Source organism: Triplophysa rosa, linkage group LG19, assembly GCF_024868665.1.
Source record: "Triplophysa rosa linkage group LG19, Trosa_1v2, whole genome shotgun sequence".
Lineage (NCBI taxonomy): Eukaryota > Metazoa > Chordata > Actinopteri > Cypriniformes > Nemacheilidae > Triplophysa > Triplophysa rosa.
In genome coordinates this window covers 4,003,245-4,029,177 of record NC_079908.1, presented here as the reverse complement: position 1 = coordinate 4,029,177, position 25,933 = coordinate 4,003,245, and the positions used below count along the sequence as shown (strand labels likewise).

Sequence of the window (25,933 nt, the reverse complement as noted above, 5' to 3'; positions counted from 1 at the left end):
TCAGCGCTATACATTCTCCAATTCACACTCTATTAAGTCATTCACAAAAATGAGATGACGTTCAGTACAGATTTATATTTACATTCATGCATTCTGGTAAAAGCTTTTATGCAAAATGACTTATAATGTATTTCAAGTATACGTTTTATTGCCGTGTGTTGCATGAGCCATGCTCGTGGGTTTGCAAAACTGGATAACTTGAAGTCTTAAACAAATGCAAATATAAAAAGATGGTGAAAGTGAATAAAACAGAAAACAATATACTGTAATTTGTACAATGTAAAATTGTAAAATGCAATAGAGAGAAACAGACTTGACAAGAGAAGATGAAAAAGTCAATTATAAGTAGAAATGAATCAAATATAACGTAATGTAATTTTTTTTATTGCATCTCAATTGTGGCCGTGTCTGATTTTACTCGAGACACAATCCAGTCATGCTTCCATAAAAAAAATCACCCTAAAATAAAAAATCTGTCATTTATTATATACATCATTTAAACCTGTATACGACTCTTGCTTCTGTGGAAGACAAAAGAAGATATTTTGAGAAATGTCTCGTTGGTTTTGTGTCCATACAATGGAAGTCAATGTTGTTTGGTTACTAACATTCTTCAAACTATCTTTTGTGTTGTGCACCGAAGAAAGATGGGTGAATGCATGTGTCTTTAAATACAATAAGGTCGTTAAACAAATGATTCATTTATATCCACTGAATCGAGTAAGCAAACACTCTCTGTCGCCTACATGTGTGACAAACGGTGAGCTCAGCCATCAATCTCATCCGAGCTCAGAGCCGCGGCCAAGTTTTTTTCTCAATGGAGTGACGTGCCTCTGCCTCACTCCACCCAAACCCCCTCCCAACCAGAAACACAGAGGCCCATTCATACCAGCGCTCGGCCAATCGGCTGCCGGCGGGGGCGGTCTGTGACGAATAGGTCACCTGTATTACATCACTGGGCTCCAGGAGCAGCGAGTGAGAAAGAGGAGAGAATGGGAACGAGGTGCCAGCCCTCCCCAGCTCTGTATTTCTCCGGCATGAGTCAGAGGCAGTCTGATTCCCTTGATGCACTGCGGAAGCGTAGCATGACGTCTCCTCCGTCTCGCAGTGTGTGTGCGATTCTTCAGAGGGCGGGTGCTTGAATCAGTCTCTCTGCAGCCAATCCCAGATTCCCAGGGTTCGAGAGTGCCTCTCATTCATGAAAATATGAAAAGTGGATGAGGCTATAGTTGCTATATGGCGACACTGCTGCATCTCAAAGGCATCGAAGGGCACTCGCGTTTCTGCGACTGCTCTGGAACAGTTTCATTAAACAACCCATTAAAGACAAGCTCAGGTCTCTTTCAAGCAAAAATTGTTTTAGTGTGAAGGAGAATAACTGAAATAATGCCCCGGTTAATATAACCCTGAACAATATCCGATATAATGTGCGTCTGTATCTCAATTTGTAAAGCACTGCATTAGCAACACAAAGGTCATGGGTTCGAATACCAGGAACGACAATATATACAGTATAAAACGTATACCTTGAATGCACGCTTTGGATAAAAGCATTTGCCAAATTCGTAAACGAAAAGGTAATAGTACATTTAGATCAAATAAAAAGGTGCAGTTTATATGATGATGTGGTTTATATCATGTTGGCGCGATACAAAATGAGCAAAGAAACAGCCATTGTGAATGATTGTCGTTCAGAAAGCAAAGGGTGAGATAAACAGCGAGATATGAACGAGCTGCGGAGAGCAAGTGTGAACAGAATACATTGGACTCATCGCCCTTAGCAGCAGCAGCAGCAACAGATCGTCGATGAGTCACCAAACACTCCCGGTAACAGGCCCACCCTCGCCACGGTAACCAGTCAGCGAGAGCCCTCGCGCCGTTCGATTGACTTTATCAGCAGAGAGTCAGATATACACCGACAAAACAGCTACGCCAAATGTGTGTTGTTGGGGAGGGGGGCAGAGCTGGATGAGTCATAAGTGACTAACATCCCCTCGCGCACACACACCCACCCACCCTCACTAAGTGCTGAGGCAGTACCATGGTACGGTGATGGAATCGAACGATAATGCCATGGTATTATCTATGGTTTTATTCATGGCACGATACTGGACGATATTCGTATATTGTGGTATTTTGTAAGCAATCCCGTGTAATTTCTAGCGCAAAACTGTATTCTGTAGCATGCTCAAAAAACATGGTAGTGCTATAGTACATTTATATGGGACACGTTACCAAACATAGCTTTACTATAGTACAAGATGCAAAAACACACTAAAACAATAGTTTATGTTGAAAAAATGATGTTACCACCCTGCGTCTTGCCTGAAAACCGTGATATCACACTATACTGACAATATTTGTGATATTCACCTTAGACCGATCGTACTATTATTAACATCTTTTCAATTCAACAGATATCGCAATATCATCGTTATTGTACATTCAGCCACAATAATAATGTAGTGACTATATGATCTTTTGACAGCCCTACTATCACTATCGAATATTACGTCCATTTATATTTTTGTATAGAATTTATATTATCCGTCCATAAAACATGGTACTGCAATGTGCCAACCCAAACCGTCACAGCCATCCCCCCTAAAATTTAAATGGGACCCCCGGGTCACCTTCTCGGAAACCTATGGTGGATATTTTTAGAGGGCCGGAGTGCGAGTGTGTCTGTGTTTGCTGAGATGATTGTCAGTGGTAGGAGAGTGTTAGGTTATTAAATGCTGTGTGCTTCCCCCAGGAAGTCACACCAGAAGAGGAATGAGAGCTGCTGGCTTCACACCTCAAATGGACGGCACAAACAGGCAATAACAGGAGACAGCCTGCGCCCGCTCGCAACCCCACCGCATTGACGAGCCATTAGCCAGACATCACAGAATAAAATATCTTTGTATTCAAAACCAGCCATTTATTTCTCTTAATGCCACATGATTCATGACTTTCATTTCGCTGACATGATATATTGTCTGTCAGAATCTCTGGCCACAACCACAACAGACATTTACCCTTGTTGACATGAATATTTATCCTCTACATCCGACCGTAGAGGAAATCAGGTCAGACGAGTTGTAGCGGTTCAGTAACTTCAAGAGAATGACAGTTGAAAACAAGCCGTCGGTAACAAAACTTTTGCGCGTAGTTTGTAGAGGCCTTTGCTGGAAAACCTTCCTTAAAGACCAGATTTATATCCAACAAAACTGTTGGATTGTAAAGAAGCTTAAAGGGATAGTTGACCCAAAAACTGGGTACTCACCTTTGAGTTGTTCCAAATCTGTATACATTTCTTTGTTCTGATGAACACAGTGAAAGATATTTGGAAGAATGCTTCAGATCTTGGACCCCATTGACTACCATAGTAGAAAAAAATCACTTTAAATTTGTTTTGTTCTGTTGAACACAAAAGAAGATATTTTGAAGAACGTAGGACAGCAACAGTTCTGGGGAACTTTTGACTACCATTGTCATTTTCTACTAATCAATGGGGTCCAAGAACTGTTTGGTTACAAGCATTCGTCCAAATATCTTTCTCTGTGTTCAACCAAACAAAGAAATTTATACAGGTTTGGTACAACTAGAGAGTAATACATGACAGAATTTTCTTTTTTGCATGAACTGTCCCTTTAAAATACTCGTTTAAGATAAATTGTAATTCGAAACACTGCAAACTGTCACATCATTTGATATAAATTACATTGTGTGTCCCTTTACTTGGTGCAAAACCATGACATAGAGGGTCTTAAATTAATTCATCCAATTTTATTTGAAATTTTAAAGCATAATCACTTAAAATAACACATACTATTTGAGATTTCATATTTGTAGCACAAAATTTAATACTTGAGAAAATCTGGAGAAATACATAACATCATATATGAGCAATAATAAAGCAACAGTCATTAAATACATTGATACAAGCATATATATCATGGCTTTGTAACAATTTTTCTAGTTTATTTCTTAAACACCAAGACAAAGACCACAACATCTGCACCCAATGTTCAACATCAGAGACATTTAATAGCAGTATCTTATTTACAAGCAAATACATGTGCACATGGATTGGAATTCGACGGGTGACCGCAAAAGCTGCATGGAAAACAGAGCACAAAAGAGTAACTTCCTGCGTCGTGGACGAGACCCAAGGTGACAAGAGCAGACACGCCGCGGCAAAAATCGTGCATGATTAGACAAAGAGATCAAACGGGCCCCTATCCTGGCCAACTGCGCGAGGTGGTGGAGAGGCATTCACGCTAAATGTGTATTCAAAAGACGGCAGAAATGTACAGTGCCACCAGCCGCGCGGTATAAAAGGAGAGAGATTACAGGAAAACATTATTCCTTCATTCGTTGCAAAACATTTGTGTGCTCTGTTTTGTACCCTACCCACATGTGCGATTCGAAGATTGAACTTTTACATGGATTATCACACACACAAAAAAATCACATTTAGTGATGAGAAATGTCATGCCTTCTGGATACATATAAAAAGCAGTCTATGACCTTAATTCGAATGGCGCTCTTAAATAAGCAGTTTGAATTAAACAGTAACTTTATTTTCATGTCATGTAGAGGAAAAGAGAAAAACAGTTGAAGAAAGAAGCATTGACTGCTTTAGATTCAATTCATCTCGCACCACCATTCACAAAGAGAAAAGCTCTTCATGAATGGAGACCAGCAATGACTGGTTGCCTTCTTGTCAAACATCATCACAGAAGAAAGAGGGGGCTTAAAGATGGAAAGAAATGAAATGAAAAGCAAGACTTCCCCCTACTGGTTAACAGGGAGTGTAGCCATTGCATGCCAGTACTACACAGGATGTCATATGTAAGGCTTTTGTATACACTGCAAATAGCACTCAACATCAAATCACTACAGATTTCTGATCAGGTATAGAGCTGTTAGCATCCACTATGTGTTTTACATCTAGAAAAATAAAAAGAGCCATCCGACATGCAAACGGCATGTTCAAAAGCAAAGGGAAGAAAATTCTCCCTCCGTCTTTCTGGAATTCTGCAGTCTTCCTGTCAGATGAGTAGATTACAGATGGAAGGCATTTTTTTTCTTAAATACACTTTCCCCGCTGGGTCCACGGCTCGGTGCAGGCCCGTAATTGTGTTTTCATTTCCAGCGAGTGACTGGAGTAGACGAAAATGATCATTATTCATGCGCTCGCTGCCCAGTCATTATTTTCAACTTTGCCGGAGCTGTTCGCAATGCCAGGTCTATTCTTAGTCCTGCTCCTAAACATAATTATACTGCCATTGCTGCATTATTTGACCTAAAACACTGCGGTAAGCAATTTAAAGCCAACATGAGATGGAGTTTGAGGCCGTTGTAGTACTTTAACGTGATTCCAAGTGAAACGGAAGAACATATGTCATTTGGGACAGAATTTAGCTTTATTATCAGTAAAAAAATCAAGTCTCGTGTCAAAAAGTCAGATCTGAATGTGATATGTCAATCTATTGTGAAGAAAGAATTTGTGCCAAGAATCCAGTCATGATTATTGCTGTAATTTTTATTACATTAACTGGCATTCATTCTAAATTATTGTTTTTTTTAAAGAAAAGATTGTTTTTTTAATGTTGGTTAACATTAACCGATACTAAAAAAGTCACTTAATATTTGAAGCTTGAAGATTCTGGGACATCATTGACTACCATAGTAGGAAAAATATTGTATCACTTTTCTGTTCTGTTGAACAGAAAATTTGATATTTTTTAGAATTAAGGAGAACAAACCGTTCTGGGGCACCTACCGTTTTAATTTTTCCAACTTTGGTAGTTAATGATGTCCCAGAATTGTCAGTTGCTAACATTTTTCCAAATATCTTTCTTTTTGTTCAGTAGAACAAAGTAAGTTATGCAGGTTTGGAACAACTTTAGGGTTAGTAAATGATGACAGAACTTTCATTTTTGGGTGGAGTATCCCTTTAAGAATTGCATGCACTTCTGAATTGTGCACAAGTAACGTGAATTATGTGAATGTGATTCATTTTCATTTCATGTGGACTTTAAAATGTGTTGAACTTGAAAAAAATATACTCAAAATGTTTGATCGTAAACTTTCCCTAGGCTTCACTTACAGGTAATACAAATAAAGCAGCATTCAAAATGAAGATGCTGTTGAATATGAACCTTTAATAGATGAAGAGGACTCTGGTCCGTGGAAGAGTGGAAAAGGAGTCTGCCATTTTGCGGATCTTGGCATAGTTGATGAAGCCTCTGAGGAAAAGCAGAAAGCCTGAAAGACATTAAAACTCATATTAGTGATGACATCACTTTCTTCTGAGACAATTGGTTACAACGGCCATTCAATTAGGACAATAAAGCAAATTTCCATTTAATACTGCAATCATATCACTTTTGCATCCAATCAGAATAATATGCAAATTTGTCCTATGGTGTGATGGCAAAAATGTTGAATTTTTTTACAATGAAGACAAATCTCTCTTATGCCATTTTATATGATAAACATTAATACTAATAATATAAAACAATGTAATAGTTTGTTTTCTAAATTTTACTGTCACACCATAGGACACATGTACGATTTATTCGTCAACTACCCTATAACAGATATTGACGCCAGTAGATGACCAACGCCGATATCTAGGAAGCAGTGTGGGTTTGTGAATCTGCAATATAAATAAGAATTTAACTAAATGTGCACTAGGCCCTTAATTTCTTTGTAAGCAGGCAAACTTACAAAATCACCAGGGGATCACATGATTATTTCCCTCACTGTATATATCAGCATACAGCTTTAAAACAAAATAAGGTTGAGTTACAATTTCTTTTTCATTTGGGTAAACTATTTCTCTTTAAATATATTACATATATTTTGACTGAAGAAGAGCAAAATACAAGTAACAAGAGAAATAGAGGGTGTGTTTCGTGTTTCTATACTTACCAAGCACCAGGAACACCCACCACAGCCAGTACTGTCCATCAAAGTATCCCGGGAAATATGTAGAAAACTGAAGAGTCAAAGAAAAGGACATAAAACAGAAGCCCAGACAAGATACCAGTCATGTCAGGACTTGCTTTGTCGGGAAGAGTATCACAACAATACAGAACACACACAAAACCTTTTGAATCATCCAATCATATTGCAGCTATTGTGGTGATTACTAATGCAGTGTGATGGTCTCACGCACCCATCCACACAAAAAGGGTTAGTAAATAGTCAAATTACATCTACACAATCGAGTGTAAAAACACTAGCTAAAGCCGTGTTCACACTTGACTTCTTTTTTGAAGCTGCTAGCGTCAATTTTACATTATAATCCTATGGAGTAAACCGTGTTTTCAAAAAAAGTCCTGAGCGCTTTTTTAAACACCAGCGCCTTTTTCTGCAGCTCAGGGCGTTTTTTCAGAAAAGTCTCAAAAGACACTATGTCAAGCACCTTTTTCACAGCTAACCAATGACAGAGACCTGTCGTTTCCATAGTAACATGCAAAGGAACGTGATTGGTCGAGAAGGCTCAAGCTCGAAAAAATAAAATGGTGGCCGGAACGCCCGTTGGAGCATAGTTTTGTATAAATGTAAGTTTAATTTTCACTTTCAATAACTTTCAATTGCATATCTAGCGAGAAATTTGTTTTGTAATTTTTAAATACGTGATTGGTTATTGCAAATATGCTCTCTGTTTATAATTCAAATAGACTTCCGCTACGCTGCCTATGAAGCCTGTTTGCCTTCGTGCACAAATGCTATCTTTGAACATTGTCGGCAGCTATTTGTAACCACAACGCTGCGAGCGTTTTTTTTTTAACTAAAAAGCACCATTGTCAACTTTTTCTTGTCAAAAAAATAAGGATGGTTGCATACCCGTACGATGAGGATCCATTTGATAAGTGACAGACCGAAGCCGGATATAGCACCATACCGGCCGGCTGCTGAGGTGGTCAGACAGAATGACAGAAAGAAGCCGATCCAGTTAAAGAGGAATGCCACTGAGGAAAAAAACAACATGTTTTAAAACAGACCATTTCATATTTAACCAAAGTTAAAGATGCCATGAATTAAAACCACAATTTTAACCCGAGCTTTTGTTATAGAAGAGGGAATCGTATTCACGCGAACATCATGTAAGTGTCAGAACTGAAAACGCCCTTGTTACTGAAATTACAACTGTTATTGACACCAGGCCCAGCGAACGCCAGGTTCTGGAATGCACCTATCTATGACGACATTGACAGGTTGAACACCGCCTCCACATAAAGAATATCAACAACTACTTCTCTAGCCCCGCCCACTGGTTTGCGCATGACAGAACTGAAGTACATGAACATGGAGCGTTTGATCGTTTCATTTCTCCGAGGACTCCTTCGTGAACAAGGCACAGGTCGACGCTGGATTTGTGGAGAGACTAAAATTAAAAAGCAGTGCTGTGCCGTCAATATTGGATCTGATAGGAATGGCGCAGCAATCTTATGTGAGTAAAACATTTCTGTACTATGTGTCACTATTGCTTTGTTATCGCTTGATATTCCCTGAGCACTATTCGCACGAGATTAGTATTACCTGTGGACCTGTAACGTTAGTCATTTGTATTAATTGCAGAGGTTGTCTGTGATCTTAATCCCTTGCGAATCGGCATCTCTGTGATTTGGCGGGCTCATATATCATTTTTCAAGGTTTTATCCACCGTTTGCGAATAATGGAGGCTGTTTTGAAGTGTTTTGGTATTATTTTGGGTACTGGGTCATATCCATAAGTTACCGGGAGTCTCCTGTTTGTTTATTTATCATGGAAACTCTCGTAACATTTGAGACCCGCGATCGTGGTGATCTTCTGTCCGGTTCGCGATCACTTGTCTCAAATGCTGACAGGTACGGTCATATATCATTAAACACGATACAACTATAGGCTATACAAACTATATGCAAAGCCATCACATCCGGGAAATAAGGCAGTAAACTTGAGTAAAATCATCCCGTGCGAATGCGTCACATGAAATACTGATGTGGGGAGGTCATTTATAAATCACACGAGGTCCCCAGATAATGCTAATCTTGTGCGAATGGTGCTAATGTGTAACCTAACGTTACGTCTCTAACCAAATTCACAGAAGGCTCCAACTAAGTTTACTACGCAAACTGCTATCCAATCATAACAGTGGGCGTTTACTTCCAAGCCTTCATGGCTGAACGCCCATTCAAACCGATCGTCTGTAGAGCCGGCCTCAAAACCCGGGTAGAAAATAGCCTATTACTTATTGATTTTGATGTTTTTAAATGTAAAAACCATGCGAACGTCATAAGTAGACCTCATACAATAGTATAAAACAATAAACAAGCCCAGTTCATCACACCTTTAATATAACTACAGCAAGTTACAATGTAATTAATGACAAAAGTTTGAAAGTGAGCAAGTGACAAATAGCGGTATCGGGAAATAGTTGTTTGTTCATATCGTATCAGCCTCCCCCCCCCCAAAAAAAATCAGTGTGTCCCAAGTTCAGAGTGTTGTGATAGTCATCATTCATCATCTCTCTTCTTGTGATTTCCCAAAGGCTTGATTTGAGCTTTTTCTGCTTGCTAAACTTGACTGACTGTACGTAACAGCAAAAGCAAGTTCTCTTTTTTTAAGCGGATATTCATGATCAAGATAAAGGACGTTTCATCTGGAAAGCTTTCCTGTACCAGCATGATGCCACCCGAACCACAATAACTTCAACATGACCCTCATAACCAGCATTTCCATTTGTTCACTTGGGTTTGAAGCATCCATTATGATGGGGAGGAGATAAAAAACAAAGCCACCAACATCGGCAGACACTTACTGAAGAACGTCAACATGAAAATGCCGTCGTTGCCTATCCGCAACTGGTCAGCATCCTCAAAGTCGTCCCTCGCCACAAAGTCCTCATCCTGCAGAGAAATACATAGAGACGGGTGTTAACTCTGAATACATGGCACACAGAAAGTGTACACTGTTTAGCTCTCTGCACAAAGGATTGAAACAAGGCTAAAACACGACACTCTGAAAAAAAAAACAATACAGGATCTTTAAAAAGACCAAAGAAAGAGTTTACAAAGCATAATGGCAGGACAGGAACATCAATTGATGTGTCGGAACCTATACAGTTCACAGAAACTGAAATCACACGAATAAAAGCAAACTGATTTTGCGGACACACAGTAGACGACAGGTCATCGACTTATGGAACTGGGAGGTAGCATGTCTGGTTTGCTTCAAAATATTTTTGAACACTACACTTTGTATTATACAAATTTGACATCAGGTGCTTCAAACAGGTAGGAACGGCACAAGGTTTGAAGAAATTTCCCACATTTTACTCTTATCATTAGATCTTCAGGTGTTCAGGAATAATAGTATCTATCCTACTTTCTTCTTATCTCACCGTGACTGGGTGGCCTGAGCTGAATAGATATTTTCAAAAGCATCATCTGTCTGACGTTTCATGGCATCAAACAGATCATTGAATCTGTCCTACTCTTTCTAGTTCAGGCCAGAGAAGCAGAACTCTGGGGCCATCACATTCACACACTGTTACTGTACCTCCAGCGCACACCGAGTTACATCATCAAACGTGTCCAGACGCTCCCTGTGCTGTGCGCAAGCAGCGTGTGGCAGAGAAACACAGCAGTGAACAGGGGAAACTCACGTTAACACATCATTTCCCATAAAGTGATTTAAGGACTGAACAGGACAGCCCTTGCTATGTTTAGCTGGGTTTGTGGTACTTACTCGGCCTGACACCAGCGGGACGGTAGCTTCTGCTTTGGTTCTCTCCGCTTCATCGTATGATGGAAGCGAGGTGGCTACATTGTAGGATGGGGGTTTGGGAAATGCTGCGTCGTCTTTGTAATCAAAATAGGCTGCGGGGAGGACAAATATATATTTTTGTACAGAGATTGCTTATAGACACTTATAATCAAGCAGAAAATAGATTCTCACGAAAATATAACAGGAAACTTTTCAATAAAATTTTGCTTTTAAACCTTATGAAATGTCTTTCTCTTTAGACTTCCACTGTGTGTCACTTCACATTACTTTATTCACGTTACTTTAGTTTTGTAACATTTTTTTTTTCGTTTCATTTTCTGTTGTTCAAGTACACACAAATCAACTTAAAACAGCTAAATAAATATAGTTTAGTCTATATAATATATCTAGATAAACATAAATATAAACAAATATACTTATATATAATATTTATATTACATTAAAGTTTTTTGTTTACATAATATATATAGTGTGTATAATAATTATGTTTAATTAAAGTCCCAGTGAAATTAAAAATGACAATTCTTATTTTTTCATGAAATATTGCAGCGTTTATAGTAAATAGCTTATCAATTTGGGTCATTTTCGTTTTAAAATTCACGTACCTTCATAATCTTCAATTATAATCTGAAAATGCACTTCCGCCCTGAAATGACTATCCATCTCAAATGATGTAAATTAGACAGCCTGGGCGGAGCATCCGTTAACTCCTCCGTTCAACCGACAGCCAACTGCTTCATTTCAAAATCAATGCAATAGCTTTTTTTACACATCCAATCAATTCTCATTGAAAAACGCAAGCCACAATCACTAATTTTCTCCTTTGAAATTCCTTTTCACTCGGAAATGTGTCAGAATACGGAAGTAAAAACAATCGCACCTTCCGGTTCACAGGGACTTTAAGAAATATCTACATGAGTATATTATTTACATATACTGTATATACCGTATATATATATATATATATATATATATATTGAATTTATAAACACTTTCTTAAAATTACACATGCATATGTGTGTATGTATATATGCACATTTATTATTTAAACACACCTATTACATCCAAATCACTTTTTGAACGGTCTAATAGCTGATAAACTCATAAAGTTAAGAAAACATCATATAAAAGGATGAAACATACATTCACTGGCTGCTCCAATACTGCTGTAAGGGGGCGGGGCATCGATGCACACCTGAGGCCCCTCCTCTGGGTCTTCCTCACTGGGCAGCTGAGGACACAAAAACAGTTTATTGGCTAACAGGTTTGACATGGTTAAACTGTAAACACTAATGATCCTTCTTGGTACAGTGTAGATGATGTCAAGCAGGATTTTGACATATTCATTTTAAAAACCTAGAAGTCAGTTCCAGCACAAGTGTAAATAAATTGTCCCTGAAACCTGGCGTGACACTGTGTAAAAGACCATGACTAAACATGACTCTTTACATGCCCATTCACATGTTCCTGGAAAATTTTCACCATTTTATAAATCATGCAAAACTTGTGAAAACCAAACCATCCTTACTGAAGCAACCTGGGCTGCATTTCCCAATAGTATCACAAGCCTACCCTGGTCGAAACAAAACGAATAGACAACTAAAAAATATAAATTATAAAAATACAAATAAGGGTCAAAGACATTAAAGAAAATACATTTACAAAAGTGATTTTATGTCCATAGAAAGCACATTAAATGTAAGTAAATTCAAAATTTGGTTGAAATAATGTTATTTTGTCATTCAGTGTAACACAATATTCATGTACAAATTCAAACAACATGCTGACTTCTACATATTAAAATATATAAAAGAATAAGTGAGCATATTACATTTTATTGTGATTTAAATTAGTAAAAAATATTATTGACGAATGGGCAAAACCTAGTGGCACATTAAAAAAAATAAAATTACAACTAATTAGCATTTGGGGTGAAAGTAATTAGTCTTTTAATATGTCATAAATGGATTTTTGTTTATAAATATGCCTGACAAGATTGTTGTCTGTAAATGTATGACATTTATTTTTTGCTCAAAAACAAAAATGCAATTAAATTAAACAGAAAACCTGTTTTTTACGCTCAAACCATTTTCTTACCCTTTGACCCATAAACTATATAGTTAAAGTTATTAAAAAAAAACGGGAAGTTTAACACACCAAAGCAAAAGCATTAGTGTTGTAGTACCAATAGGAGTGTACAATGGAAATACACTGGCATAATTATTCAGTACCACTGCATATATCAAAGTTAAATAGCTAACGTTACTGTATTACGTTACCACACCAGATGACTTATTTGTAAGAATGATCAAACACAACTGTTAACATGTTTTAAAAAGCACTGTGATATCTGAGCAACCTGTCAATATTTCAAACAGGCTTATTCCTGCCAAGTAACGTTAAGCATCAGACGCTTTTAAGTAATTTATCCATGCATTAAACTTTAATAGCCTTGTTTGCTAACGTAAGCAAAGAACAGTAACGATTACACACCATAAGCTTTCAAGTCCAACGTTTTTTTTTAAATAATATGTTCGTCCAAATCTATGATAAAATCTATGTGTTACTGTATGCCATGGTGAGCAGTTGTTTAAATAGCTTCGCTGTTCACTTCAAAACAGTGCGGCCTGCATTCCGCCAAGGCCTCGGCGTTTCCTGAAAGAACTACCGCCGAGGGCGCGCCTGCCTCCGCATCCGCCCGTAACGTAGGTTTGTCGAAGCACTTTGAAGCTCACTTACCTGCTGATATCTCCCACTTGACTCAGCCATCATCGAATAGCTTGAGAAGGTTCAAAAGATCCCCGAATACAAATGATTTACGATTCAAACACTCTGAATGAAATTATATAACACGTTAATGGCAAAGCCACAGCCCTCGTCAGTTCAGATGTGTCCGAGCTTCCTGTGATCTGTCAGCTGTGATCTCTAGCGCCTCCACAGCACACAACAAGAATTACAGTTGCTTAAAACAATCGTTCAAGTTATTGCTGAAGCTATCTTTGTCGTTCTTGTTGTGATAGGGCCTTTATAAAGAAAGAAAAACAACCGCATAAAAGTTTGGAAAAGACGTGAATGAATAATTAGCCGAGTAAATAACCAGTGTACGGTGATTAAATCGCAATAGAGTGATTATAGTCACTACTATTTTTACGATCACTGTCGATGTTAAGCTAACACGGTAAAACGTTCATCGGGTAAGCTTAAAATGGGCGTCGATAACATCTAAATAAAGGATAAAGTAAAAATATTAATATCACCGAATCAACCACACAGTGCGCGTGCTCGCAGGCGTTCAATTATTTTCCTATACTGCCATCTGGTGGTCAATAGCTGTCTGTGATACACAAAACCAGCTGGACGTCGCGCAAACCTTTGCCAGCTGACATCGTTTCCTTTATTAATTCATGTCAGTTCATCATCATAAGGATTGTTATCGTTAGGTTGAAGTCTCCTTAAAACTGTTCATTTTCTCAAAGAGCAGAAATATTTGACTCTATTGTGATTAGTGATTCACGTGTTAGTGTTGTAACAGTAAGAGATTTTGTCACTAGATTCAGATTAGTATAAAGAAACTTTAGAAGCTCACGATTTAGACACTTGGGAAGCTCAAATCATTTTATTAAACACGATTTCATTTGAATGAAGAAAAGATAATATTATGATTTTGAGTCTAAATAATTTTCTATCATGAACGTAACGTTTTTTAACACACAGAGTCACAGTTGGAGTGTAGAGAGTTTATTCAGTCCATTTAAAAGTGCCTTAACATTATGACTTGAGGTAAATCCATATATCATTATGGAGAAACATTTCAAGAGAAAATACTAGTTCTTCCAAATACTAGTTCATGTGATTTCCCTGTGTTCTTAGTATATAATGCAATTGTATTTAAGAATAACACCATGATACAAATAAAACAAACTAAAACGTTCAGAGAAGACCGTTCAAAACCAACAAACTGAGTGGTATTTTAAAATCACAGTAGAGGTCCTGTTTGCATCACTAACAACGTCATCGCTTGATGCTATATACTGGCATAGTTATAGCGCTCTGTCATTTCATTCGCATATTAAACAAAAAGAACAAACTTATTGCTGTTTCAAACTTTCTGTAAAACACATGTGCAAACTGTCTTGTGTTATCCACGGCGCTGCCGTGTGGGGGTCAGGGATTGGCTCTTTCAATACACCCAGGAGACTGGTACCCACTGTGGGGTCGAGGAGGCTCTCTCGATGGCTTCTTCCACACCCTTAACGCTCTCATCCACATCGTTGTTCACAAGCGTTTCATCAAAGAAGTGGCGGTATGAGCTTAGAATGCTGTCCGATTCCTTCTGTATAGCCTGTACTGCCTCGGACTGTCAGGAAAACAAATGCAAATGAGATAATTATGAAATAAAGATGTTTGTAGAATCGTAAACCAGTTCTAACCTGATTGGCGGTGTTGGTAGGAGCAATGAACATCACTAGAGGAGCAAACTCTGCCGTCCTGAGCACTTTGAGAGTCTGGAGAAAAGACACAAATGTTTTAGAAAACGTCTCGGTTACGTTTGTAACCTCGGTTCCCTGATGGAGGGAACGAGACGTTGTGTCGAACCGACAGATGGGGTTCGTCTCTGAGAACCAATCGCTTCCGACTACTTAGAAAAGGCCAATGAAAATTGGCAAATGATATTTGCATGCCGGACTCCGCCCCGGAAATCCGGGTATAAAAGGGAGACGGCGTGCATCATTCATTCATCTTAGTTCTGAGGAGCCTGAGACATCTCACGACTGCTGCAGAGGACAGCACGTGTTGTGGCAAGAGGACACAACGTCTCGTTCCCTCCATCAGGGAACCGAGGTTACAAACGTAACCGAGACGTTCCCTTTCTGTCGGTCTCTCGACGTTGTGTCGAACCGACAGATGGGGTTCCAATGGAAAACGCCATAACACTGTGCCCTGTCACAATCTCAACGAAGCGACGGTGACTGGCCTGGGCATGTCAGCCGTGAGCGCTACCGCGAAATTGTAACCTACCAGTGGGTAGGTAGGGGGTCCCAGAGCTTTCTTGAAAGGTGGGAAGGCCCCTACCTTCGGCCTCACAGGCGGCGGCCTTGTTTCTCTAACAGCGAGAAGCCGCCCGGAACCGTAAGGCCACTGAGTAAGCGCTACTTCCTCAAGTGGGGGATGCGCTACAGAGACCACTTCCTACCGCAGGGAGGATTTAAGTGGAGATACCAACATGGTCTCACCGATGGGGGAGAACTCATGGGAAGAAAGAGCGGTTGAAGAGAAAACCGCGAGGTGGAGGTCCACCTGGGGAGGTCATGGGTTACCAAGGTGGGAACCAGCATGAAGATACATCAGACGGAACCGCCCTACTGGGGGGTTGCAACATCTGGTAGCACTAGGTCCGGTTAGAGCTATGTTGCGAATAACTCCGGAGATACCCGGCCTAAGGGGCAGGACTGCTCTGCCCAGCCCGCCCCAGAAGGTGCTTGCTTAGTGATGGATGGAGTGCCTGTTCTTCGCCCAGTGGGGAAAGAAGGGAGGCTGAATCGGTATACTGACCCACTCGAGAGAGGGGGAAAAGAACCGAAAAGGCGTACACCCTACCAGTTGCCGGTCCTACATGTGGCCATGCAGGACACGGGCTGACACCGGCTCTACGCGGAGGTTGTAAAACCTCGCGAAGGTGTTGGGTGTAGCCTAACCCGCAGCTCTGCAAATGTCTGCTAGAGAGGCCCCCCGTGCCAGAGCCCAAGAGGAGGCTACACCCCGGGTGGAGTGGGCCCTCACTCCTAGGGGGCACGGGCGATTTAGGGATTGGTAAGCTGCTTTGACAGCGTCCACAATCCAGTGGGCCAACCTCTGCTTGGAGACTGCTCTCCCCTGCTGCTGACCTCTGAAACAGACAAAGAGCTGATCCGAGCTCCTGAAGCTCTGTGTGCGGTCTAAGTAGAGGTGCAGCGCGCGTACTGGACACAACACGGACGGGGTTGGGTCTTCCTCCCCAGTGGGGAGTGCCTGTAAATTCACCACCTGGTCCCGAAAGGGAGCGGTGGGAACCTTGGGCACGTAGCCGGGCCGAGGTCTCAGGATAACGTGAGAATCCCTGGGTCCGAATTCTAAGCAGTCAGGGGACACGGAGAAAGCCTGTAGATCCCCTACCCTCTTGATGGAGGCGAGCGCCATAAGGAGAACCGTCTTCATCGTGAGATGAGGAAGAGAGGCATCCCCTAGGGGCTCGAAGGGGGGCCTGGTGAGACCTGTCAGGGCTACATCCAGGTCCCAAGAGGGTATGGAGCGCGGACGAGGTGGGTTACGCCTCCTCGCACCCTTTAGGAACCTAATGACCAGGTCGTGCTGCCCTAGAGACTTCCCAGCAACTGAGTTGTGATGAGCAGCAATGGCGGCTACATACACTTTCAGTGTGGAGGGGGAGAGGTCTCGAGTCTCTCTTGTAGGAAGGACAGCACGGACCCGATCGCACAACTCCGTGGGTCTTCTCCTCGAGAAGCACACCAGGTCGAGAAGAGGCGCCACTTGTAGGCGTACAGTCGCCTAGTGGCAGGTGCCCTAGCCTGAGAAATGGTAGCTACCACCGCTGGGGGCAGACCACTCAGGATCTCCTCGTCCCGTCCGAAGGCCAGACATGGAGGTTCCAGAGGTCTGGCCTGGGATGCCATAACGTGCCCTTCCCCTGGGAAAGCAGGTCCTTCTTCAGGGGAATCGGCCAGGGGGGAGCTGTCGTCAAGAGCATTAGCTCCGAGAACCAAGTCCGGTTGGGCCAGTGTGGCGCAACGAGTAACACTTGCTGCTCCTCTTCCCTGACCTTGCACAGGGTCTGTGCAATGAGGCTCACTGGGGGGAAGGCATACTTCCACTTGTCCCGCGGCCAGCTGTGCGCTAGGGCATCCGTGCCGAGGGGTCCCTCGGTCAGAGAGTACCAAAGCGGGCAATGGGTGGTTTCGAGGGAGGCGAACAGGTCTACCTGGGCCTGCCTGAACGAGCTGGACTGCGCGGGGGTGGAGTCGCCACTCTCCGCGAGGCGTAGACTGACGAGAAGGTGCATCGGCTGTCTGGTTCAGGTCGCCTGGGATATACGTGGCACGCAGGGAGCGGGTCACCTGCTGACTCCACCGGAGGAGGCGTTGGGCGAGTCATGTTAACTGCAGTGAGCAAACGCCACCCTGACGATAGATATACGCTACTGCAGTAGTGCTGTCCGACTGGACCAGCATGTGCTTGCCCTGCACGAGAGGCTGCAGCCTCTTCAGTGCGTGTAGCATGGCCCACAACTCTAGGCAATTGATATGCCAGCGCAGGCGGGGGCCTGTCCAAAGCCCCGACACTGCGTGCTCGTTGCACACTGCAGGGAGGCGTCCGTTGTCACCACGACATGCCTCGTAACCTGCCCTAGGGGTACCCCTGCCCGAAGGAAGGTCATGGAAGACCACGGGGTTAGGGTGCGTTGGCAGCGAGGCGTAATCGCCATCTGCCTGCTGCCGGTGTGCCACGCTCTCCAAGGAACTCGACTCTGGAGCCAGTGTTGGAGCGGCCTCATGTGCATCAACCCGAGGGGTATCACCGCCGCCGAGGATGCCATGTGTCCCAGGAGCCTCTGAAATAGTTTCAGGGGAACCGCTGACTGCGTGAAATGATCCAGGCAGTTCAACACCGACTGGGCGCGTACTGCGGACAGTCGCACTGTCATGGTGACAGAGTTGAGTTCCATACCAAGATAGAGGATGCTCTGCACAGCGGAGAGCTTGCTCTTCTCTCGGTTGACCTGTAGTCCCAATCGATCTAGGTGCCGGAGCACCAGGTCCCTGTGTGCACACAACAGATCTCGCGAGTGTGCCAAGATAAGCCAGTCGTCGAGATAGTTGAGTACGGCTTGGAGTCGCGCTCAGAGCCCAAGAACCATGTGTCCAACCATGAGCGCTGGGGGAGAGGCACCGGAGTGCACTCTAACCCAATGCACACGGCGGCCTGGGAAAGCATGGCCGACATCTCGACATCCGCTTCCTCCTGAGCTCGTCCCCCCTTGGGGGGGAGCTGCAGAGAGTCGTCGGGATCGGATGCCAGCAATTTGCTCTTCGATGCTGCGATAGACATCTCATCATCATCACGCATCGTGTCCGAATACGTGAAAGAGGACGCCGACGGTGTGGCACCGCCTGCTAGGGAACGGTGAGGCGAGCGAGACGGGGTGCGAGCGGTCCGCGAGCACTTGGCTGACGGATTAGCGCTCGCAGAAACCCCCATATCACCCTTGCCGCTCGCCTTGGCGGACGGAATGGCCTTAGCCATCCTCGTCACAGCCCGGGAAGCCTGCGAGGTGGTGGCTGGTTCTCGGGAGAAGACAGCCACCCGTGACCGCAATGTCTCTATGACCATCTGCCCGCAGTGCGGGCAAGATGAGTCCACGAAGGCTGCCTCAGCGTGTTGGACCCCCAAACACCTGACACAGACATCGTGCTTGTCCCCTTCCTCGATGAGGACACCGCACCCACGAGAACAGCGGGACATGCCGCGCTGGAGAAATTAGCTCTTTTAGAATGCAGACTGTGATTCACCGTCTGCTGGCTCGAACACCTCTGGAACCGCCGAGACGCCCAGGGGAAGTCGCTGCAGGAAGGGACAGTCCGCTGCACCACGTCGTAGAACCGGCAATGTAGATTTTTTGCTAAGTAGCAAGAGTCGATCTTCATCAGCGAAGGCTCCGAAGAAAAAAAGGTGAATGAATTTCATTTGCCAATTTTCATTGGCCTTTTCTAAGTAGTCGGAAGCGATTGGTTCTCAGGGACGAACCGCATCTGTCGGTTCGACACAACGTCGAGAGACCGACAGAAAGGGAACAACAAATTATCAGCGTATAGCCTGCAAGAAACACAAACAAAAAACCCCTCCTTGGCTTGGCACTAGCAACATCGCGGTCATGGGTTCGAATCCCACAGAATGCACATTCTTATCAAAACGTACAACTTGAAGTCAATACTAACTTTACTTGTTATTTAGGGAATAGCATTGGACAGTGAGACATAACCTGAGGTTCCACATCCAGCACGGCAATCTTCCCTTGCTCGTGGATCTTGTGAACAGTTTCAATTTTGGTTCCAAACATGTGGCCCTGGTAGCTGCCATATTCAAGCAGCTCATTTCCGATGATACATCTGGTCATCTCGTCATTAGAAATGAAATAATATTCCTTGCCGTTCTCCTCGTCTTTCTTTGGAGGTCTGGTGGTCTCTGAACAGAGAATTTTAGATTAAGAGGGTTTTAGATTGGAAGTGTTTATCTTTGAACGTTTTTAATCATATTATTTTAGAAGGTTATTTTTTATAATACAAAATGACATGAACTGAACTTCTGCTTCAACTTTTTTTTGAACTCCTTTTTGATGATGTATCATTCCATAACAAACGTAATAGATGAATCACACAAAAACTGTCAAGAAATATTCTATTCCATTGTTTTAAATGCAACAATAAAATCATATTGTGGATAAGAAACATGTGGATCGGAGTAATAAATCAGTTTCCTTCTGTTATCAATGTAACATATCAAGTGTCAGAAAGCACCGAGCTGTACATACGAGGAGCTGGATAGGCAAACGTCTCCGGATATTTGCTCAGCAGGGAATTTTTAATATGGCTCCTTCCAACTCCAGGTGCACCTAAAAAACCGAAAATATTTTAGAACATTTTAGGCTGTATCCTTAAGCACGATTTCTAAATCATGAGCTTGTGTTTGTTATTGATGTACACTAGATGTTCTGCATAGGCTTCCCTATGATCATGGATCCATAATATATACAGTAAGCGAAGCTCAGGAAATATTGTCCAGGTCCTTCACTACGCTTTAAAAATAAAATGTACTCTGTTCTGATAAGGACATTCACGCCTTTTAATTTTTTTTACATAATTCAGATCATTCTCAATGATGATTCGTCTATATTTTGTATTGTATTATTGAAGCAGATGCCTAATGGTCAGCTAATTTAATAATCGAAAAATACTAATGGTCCCAAATGGTCCAAAATAGTAATGGTGCTAAAAACATGAAAGGTATAATGGTGCTTACCAATGAGAACGAGAGTTTTTCTATTGAAAGCAGGAAGTCTCACTACCTCCTCATAGGATATTACATCAAGCTGGTCAAAGACTAGAAAGGGAACAAAGAGCTCATTAGCTGACGTGTTTTGACCTATAGATCACCACCAAGCATATTTCCATGTGTTTAAAACATTGAGTGTTTTACTAACTTGAGCTGTGTTTGGCGAGGTACTTGTCTTTGCATTTCTTCTTCTTGCCGAAAGGACTGCAGGACTGACCAGCTTCCCGTGTTGCTTTGCTCTTGCTTGCTACTCGCCTGAAAATAATACAATTGTATTGGCCACACCTATACCTTCCTTCTTGTATGAACGTATGAAACGTATGAAGTGGGCAAACGTACCATTCCTGAAGTTCTGGTGAAGGTATGAGTCCTGCAAAGTCTGTGGAGGAGCTGTCCACCTTTCCCTGCCACCAGTTTGGATCTTTCTTATTGATTATTTGAATGATGTCACCCGTTTGGAATTTCAGGCCAGCTTCCTTGCACGGGATGAGGTCGTCTTTGGCCGGGTCATAGTCAAACTGTGCTCTCATGTACATCTGCAAAGAATACAGGAAACATTACGAAGATCTAAAAATCTTTTATAAAGAAATATTAATTATGAACCAGTCACTGCACTCTAAGGGTTGGGTTAAGGCGGTGATTGGACAGAACAAAAAAAAAGGTTGATCCAGAAAGAAATTCCATCTTGTAAAAAAACATGTTAGATATAAAGGTGTGTGTAAAATAAAGCAAATGTAATAAGTGACAATTTAATTTGAAATGAAAGCATTGTAAGTATAAATTACAGACCACTAAATGTATCTACAGCTAAAAGCTCTAAATGAATCTTCTAGATGAAGCAGTGTGGTAAACCTGTGAAGTTTATTATCACAAACGTCAAATGCCTTGCTGGGTTGAATTAATTTTAGTGCCGTTTGACATTGTGTGACCAGCAGATGGCAGCAGAAACACAGAACATTTCAAGTTATTAAAGGGATAGTTCACCCAAAAATTTAAATTCATTATTTACTTCATTTATTTACTTGTTTCAACCTTGTATAAATTTATTTGTTCTACTTAACACAAAGGAAAATTTTGGGAAGAATGTTGGTAATCAAACAGATCTCATACCCCAATTACTGCCATAGTAGGGTAAATAAATACAATGGGAGTCAATGGGGGATGAGATCTGTTTGGTTACTGACATTCTTCCAAATATCTTACTTGGTGTTTTGCAGAACAAAGAAAATTTTAAAACATCAAAATCAATAAGTAATAGGCTATTTTCTACCCGGGTTTTGAGGCCGGCTCTATAGACGATCGGTTTGAATGGGCGTTCCGCCATGAAGGCTTGGAAGTAAACGCCCACTGCTATGATTGGATAGCAGTTTGCGTAGTAAACTTAGTTGGAGCCTTCTGTGAATTTGGTTAGAGACGTAACGTTAGGTTACACATTAGCACCATTCGCACGAGATTAGCATTATCTGGGGACCTCGTGTGATTTATAAATGACCTCCCCACATCAGTATTTCATGTGACGCATTCGCACGGGATGATTTTACTCAAGTTTACTGACTTATTTCCCGGATGTGATGGCAAGGCTTTGCGTATAGTTTGTATAGCCTATAGTTGTATCGTGTTTAATGATATATGACCGTACCTGTCAGCATTTGAGACCCGTGATCGCGAACCGGACAGAAGATCACCGCGATCGCGGGTCTCAAATGTTACGAGAGTTTCCATGACAAATAAACAAACGGGAGACTCCCGGTAATTTATGGATATGACCCAGCACCCGAAATAATACCAAAACACCCGATTCGCAAGGGATTAAGATCACAGACAACCTCTGCAATTATTACAAATGACTAACATTACAGGTCCACAGGTAATACTAACTTAATCCCGTGGGCATATCAAGAGATCTCTAACAAAGCAATAGTGACGTGTGGTACAAATACTGTATGTTTTACTCACATAGATTGCTGCGCCATTCCTATCGGATTCAATATTGACGGCACAGCACTGCTTTTTAATTTTAGTCTCTCCACAAATCCAGCGTCGACTTGTGCCTTGTTCACGAAGGAGTCCTCGGAGAAATGAAACGATCAAACGCTCCATGTTTTTCCCACATGAGCTCGAACGTCTTTAAAAATAAACTTTAACCACGCATTCCTAATATCGGAATCCAAAGGAAGGTTATGCAGCGACTGTGTTCTTCCACAACCAGGGATGGCACAATATTTAGCTATCTTTGTTATTTAGCTATTTGTTTATTGCTTGCTCGCTCTATCTGGTTCAGCACCACTTGTGTTACTTCAGTACTGTCATGCGCGAAGCAGTGGGCGGGGCTAGAGAAGTAGTCGTTGATTGTCATGACTCTGCTTCATCATGTCATGTCTATTCTTGGTCTTGTAGCAGAGTCATGACAAAGCCTTAGGCTTTATGTGGAGAGAGAGATTGTTGACTAGTGTTGTCAAAAATATCGATATTTCGATAAGTATCGATACTGAAGAATCTGAAACGGTTCCAATACCCATGTCCCACGTATCGATATCAGCTGCGCTTCCCCGCTCTCTTTCTCTTTTCCGACAGTGAGTTAACACACTGCACATGAACGCATAACAACAGAGCCCCGCCTCCTCTCACAGACTTGACTCGTTTGTGGCAGTTAAATCGTGTTTATTTTAGAAAAGATGGCCAGTCTCAGTAACACATCTGGCGTGGTGCATGCTCGTTACGCTTCCCGTGTTTACCATTGCGATCCATGTATGTGCGCTGATCAATAATTTTATCCACTCGTTTCATTCGCCCTGGTTATATGTTGTTTATGTTAGTACAGAGTCTCCGCAAGAGTTCTCATGTTTAATGCACGCGCTTCTGTCTTTATGTGCGCTCATCAATGATTTCATCCACTCGTCTCGTTTGCTCCGGTTAATTTGATGTTTGAAATAATGCTGGTGCGAGTAAAGTCTCCGCAACAGTTCTCGCGTGTGGTACACGTTTGCACTCCAGTGTTTACCATAGCGCTCTATGTATGTGCGCTGTTCAATGATTTCATCCACTCGTCTCATTCGCTCCGGTTAAAAGTTGTTAATGTTAGAAAGATGTCCAGTGCGGAGTCTCTGCAACACTTCTTGCGTTTAAGTTTGCGTTTCTGTCTATATGTGCGCTGATCAATGATTACAGTATGGGCCTATGTGAATAAAAGCCAATTTAGCCAAATAAAAATGTAGGCTATTAACTAACATTAACGAACAATGAATGAGCAATACATTTGTTCAAGTATTTATTAATCTCTTTTAAATGTTAGTTAAAAATATAACTATTAATGTAAGCTCCCCTGTTGAAAAATCCAGTATATGCTAGGTAAGGTATGTTTTGATCGATGCTGGTTTGATCTTAAACCAGCTAAGAACCATCTTAAATCAGCATATGACCATCTTAAACCAGCACATGAACAGTTTAAACCAGCACAAACCAGCATCAAAACATACCAAACCAGCATAGGCTGGTTTTTTTCAACAGGGTCTGGTCCATTAATACTGACAAATACAACTTTGATTTTAAATAGTAAATGTATTCGTAAAATCAACATTAGATTAACAATTAATAAATAATGTAAAAATATATACCTCATTGTCTAGTCTTGTTCAACTTAACTTCAAATAAAATTTTAAAAGGCCTATATTGCTATTGCTTATTAGGGCCTTATTGCTATGGCAGTTTATTCCCCGTGGTATCGAAAATGGTATCGAATATCGATATTTTTTTAGGTATTGAATCGAAGTTAGAAATTCCAGTATCGTGACAACACTATTGTTGACCTTTCGGCTTTCCATACTCTCTCTCTCCGGTCCGCGTCTGTGTTCCCACCATCTCGTTTCCTCGTTAACTTTCCCTGAGTGTTTCATTACCCACACCTGCCTTGTGTAATTATCCCTTGTTTGTCTTCTCCTATAAATGCCTGTTTCTTTATCCTGTGATCGTGCATTGCGTTTGATGTGTTTTTTGCCTTGTGTAAGACGTTGGCGTCTTTTCATGTCCTGGAAACTTCTTGTCACAGTAAGTCTAGTCAGTGTTAGTCTTTGTCAAGTGTTGATTTAAGTCTAGTTTATTTAGTTTAGTGTTCTTGTCTAGTCTGTTATTAGATCCCCTCTGTTTTGTTGTTTTACCCCCTCGTGGGTTTTTGTTTTGTCTTATTTTTTTAAATAAAAGTCTGTGTTAACCCCTTCACCTTTGGCTGCCTGCAATTGGGTTCTTCTCATACATTTCCTGACAGTTGATATTCTTCCTGTGGAGGCGGGGGTTTAGCCTGTCAATGTCGTCATAGATAGGTGCATTCCAGAACCTGGCGATCACTGAGCCTTGTGTCAATAACAGTTGTAATCTCAGTAACAAGGGCGTTCTCAGTTCTGACACTTGCATGATGTTCGCGTGAATACGATTCCCTCTTATATAACAAAAGCTCGGGTTAAAATTGTGGTCTTAATTCATGGCACCTTTAAAACAATCTGAGGGTGGGTATATTATGACAGAATTTTCATTTTTGGATGAACTTTTAATCCAGAGATCCTCTACTGTTAGTTGTTATCGATGGTTAATATTATATTCACCTGTTTTCTTTCACTGAAGATTCCCATGATAAACCACAAACCTTTTTTTAATCAAGAATAGAGAATAGAGCGGACAAACACAATGAAGAAGTAATCATATCACACTTAAAGCTCACGTTTAAAGATCAAAACACAAAGTGAGTTGAGTAGATCAAACCAAAAGAAAGAAACTGGTCTGATGTGACAAATTTACACTGTTCTTTAACTCACCTCAAACAGCATAGAGCGACCTTGCTGATTAGGGATGACTTTCAATGTGACAACACCATTTGTGTCTTTCTGTAATGATAGACAACATCCAACAAGATTAAACCAGGTGTAACATTACAACCGACATTACCATTGCAATTCAAAGGACTATAAATACTAAACATTTTAATAATACAATTAAAATTTAATAATATACATCTTAGCAGTAGATGAATAAAGATGTAACACAGTATGGAAACAAATATTGATAT

At 41.5% G+C, this 25,933-nt stretch overlaps 2 protein-coding genes across 4 annotated transcripts in view; both read right to left on the bottom strand.

Moving 5' to 3' along the window:
* Positions 1 to 3,975: 3,975 nt before the first annotated feature.
* ndfip1l (Nedd4 family interacting protein 1, like) lies at positions 3,976 to 13,707 on the bottom strand. 2 transcript variants are annotated; one of them, XM_057359582.1, is made up of 9 exons: positions 13,513 to 13,707; positions 11,917 to 12,004; positions 10,735 to 10,865; positions 10,546 to 10,596; positions 9,806 to 9,893; positions 7,849 to 7,973; positions 6,928 to 6,994; positions 6,153 to 6,258; positions 3,976 to 5,150 (listed from the first exon to the last, which is right to left on the bottom strand). In XM_057359582.1, the coding sequence occupies exons 1-8, from the start codon at positions 13,543 to 13,545 to the stop codon at positions 6,155 to 6,157; spliced, it is 687 nt and encodes a 228-aa protein (XP_057215565.1). In that variant the 5' UTR covers positions 13,546 to 13,707; the 3' UTR covers positions 3,976 to 5,150; positions 6,153 to 6,154. The 2 variants fall into 2 exon arrangements, with proteins under 2 accessions (XP_057215565.1, XP_057215566.1); XM_057359583.1 differs by lacking the exon at positions 10,546 to 10,596.
* Positions 13,708 to 14,461: 754 nt separating this feature from the next.
* mpp1 (MAGUK p55 scaffold protein 1) overlaps positions 14,462 to 25,933 on the bottom strand; it is a 38,503-nt gene continuing 27,031 nt past the window's right edge. For both annotated transcript variants that reach the window (XM_057359580.1, XM_057359581.1), the window contains exons 5-12: positions 25,683 to 25,751; positions 21,217 to 21,413; positions 21,026 to 21,132; positions 20,845 to 20,925; positions 20,357 to 20,437; positions 19,808 to 20,010; positions 15,204 to 15,278; positions 14,462 to 15,130 (exon numbers count right to left, since the gene is read on the bottom strand). In XM_057359580.1, coding sequence (XP_057215563.1) covers positions 14,954 to 15,130; positions 15,204 to 15,278; positions 19,808 to 20,010; positions 20,357 to 20,437; positions 20,845 to 20,925; positions 21,026 to 21,132; positions 21,217 to 21,413; positions 25,683 to 25,751 — 990 coding nt within the window. In that variant the 3' untranslated portion in view covers positions 14,462 to 14,953. The remainder of the gene's footprint in view (positions 15,131 to 15,203; positions 15,279 to 19,807; positions 20,011 to 20,356; positions 20,438 to 20,844; positions 20,926 to 21,025; positions 21,133 to 21,216; positions 21,414 to 25,682; positions 25,752 to 25,933) is intronic.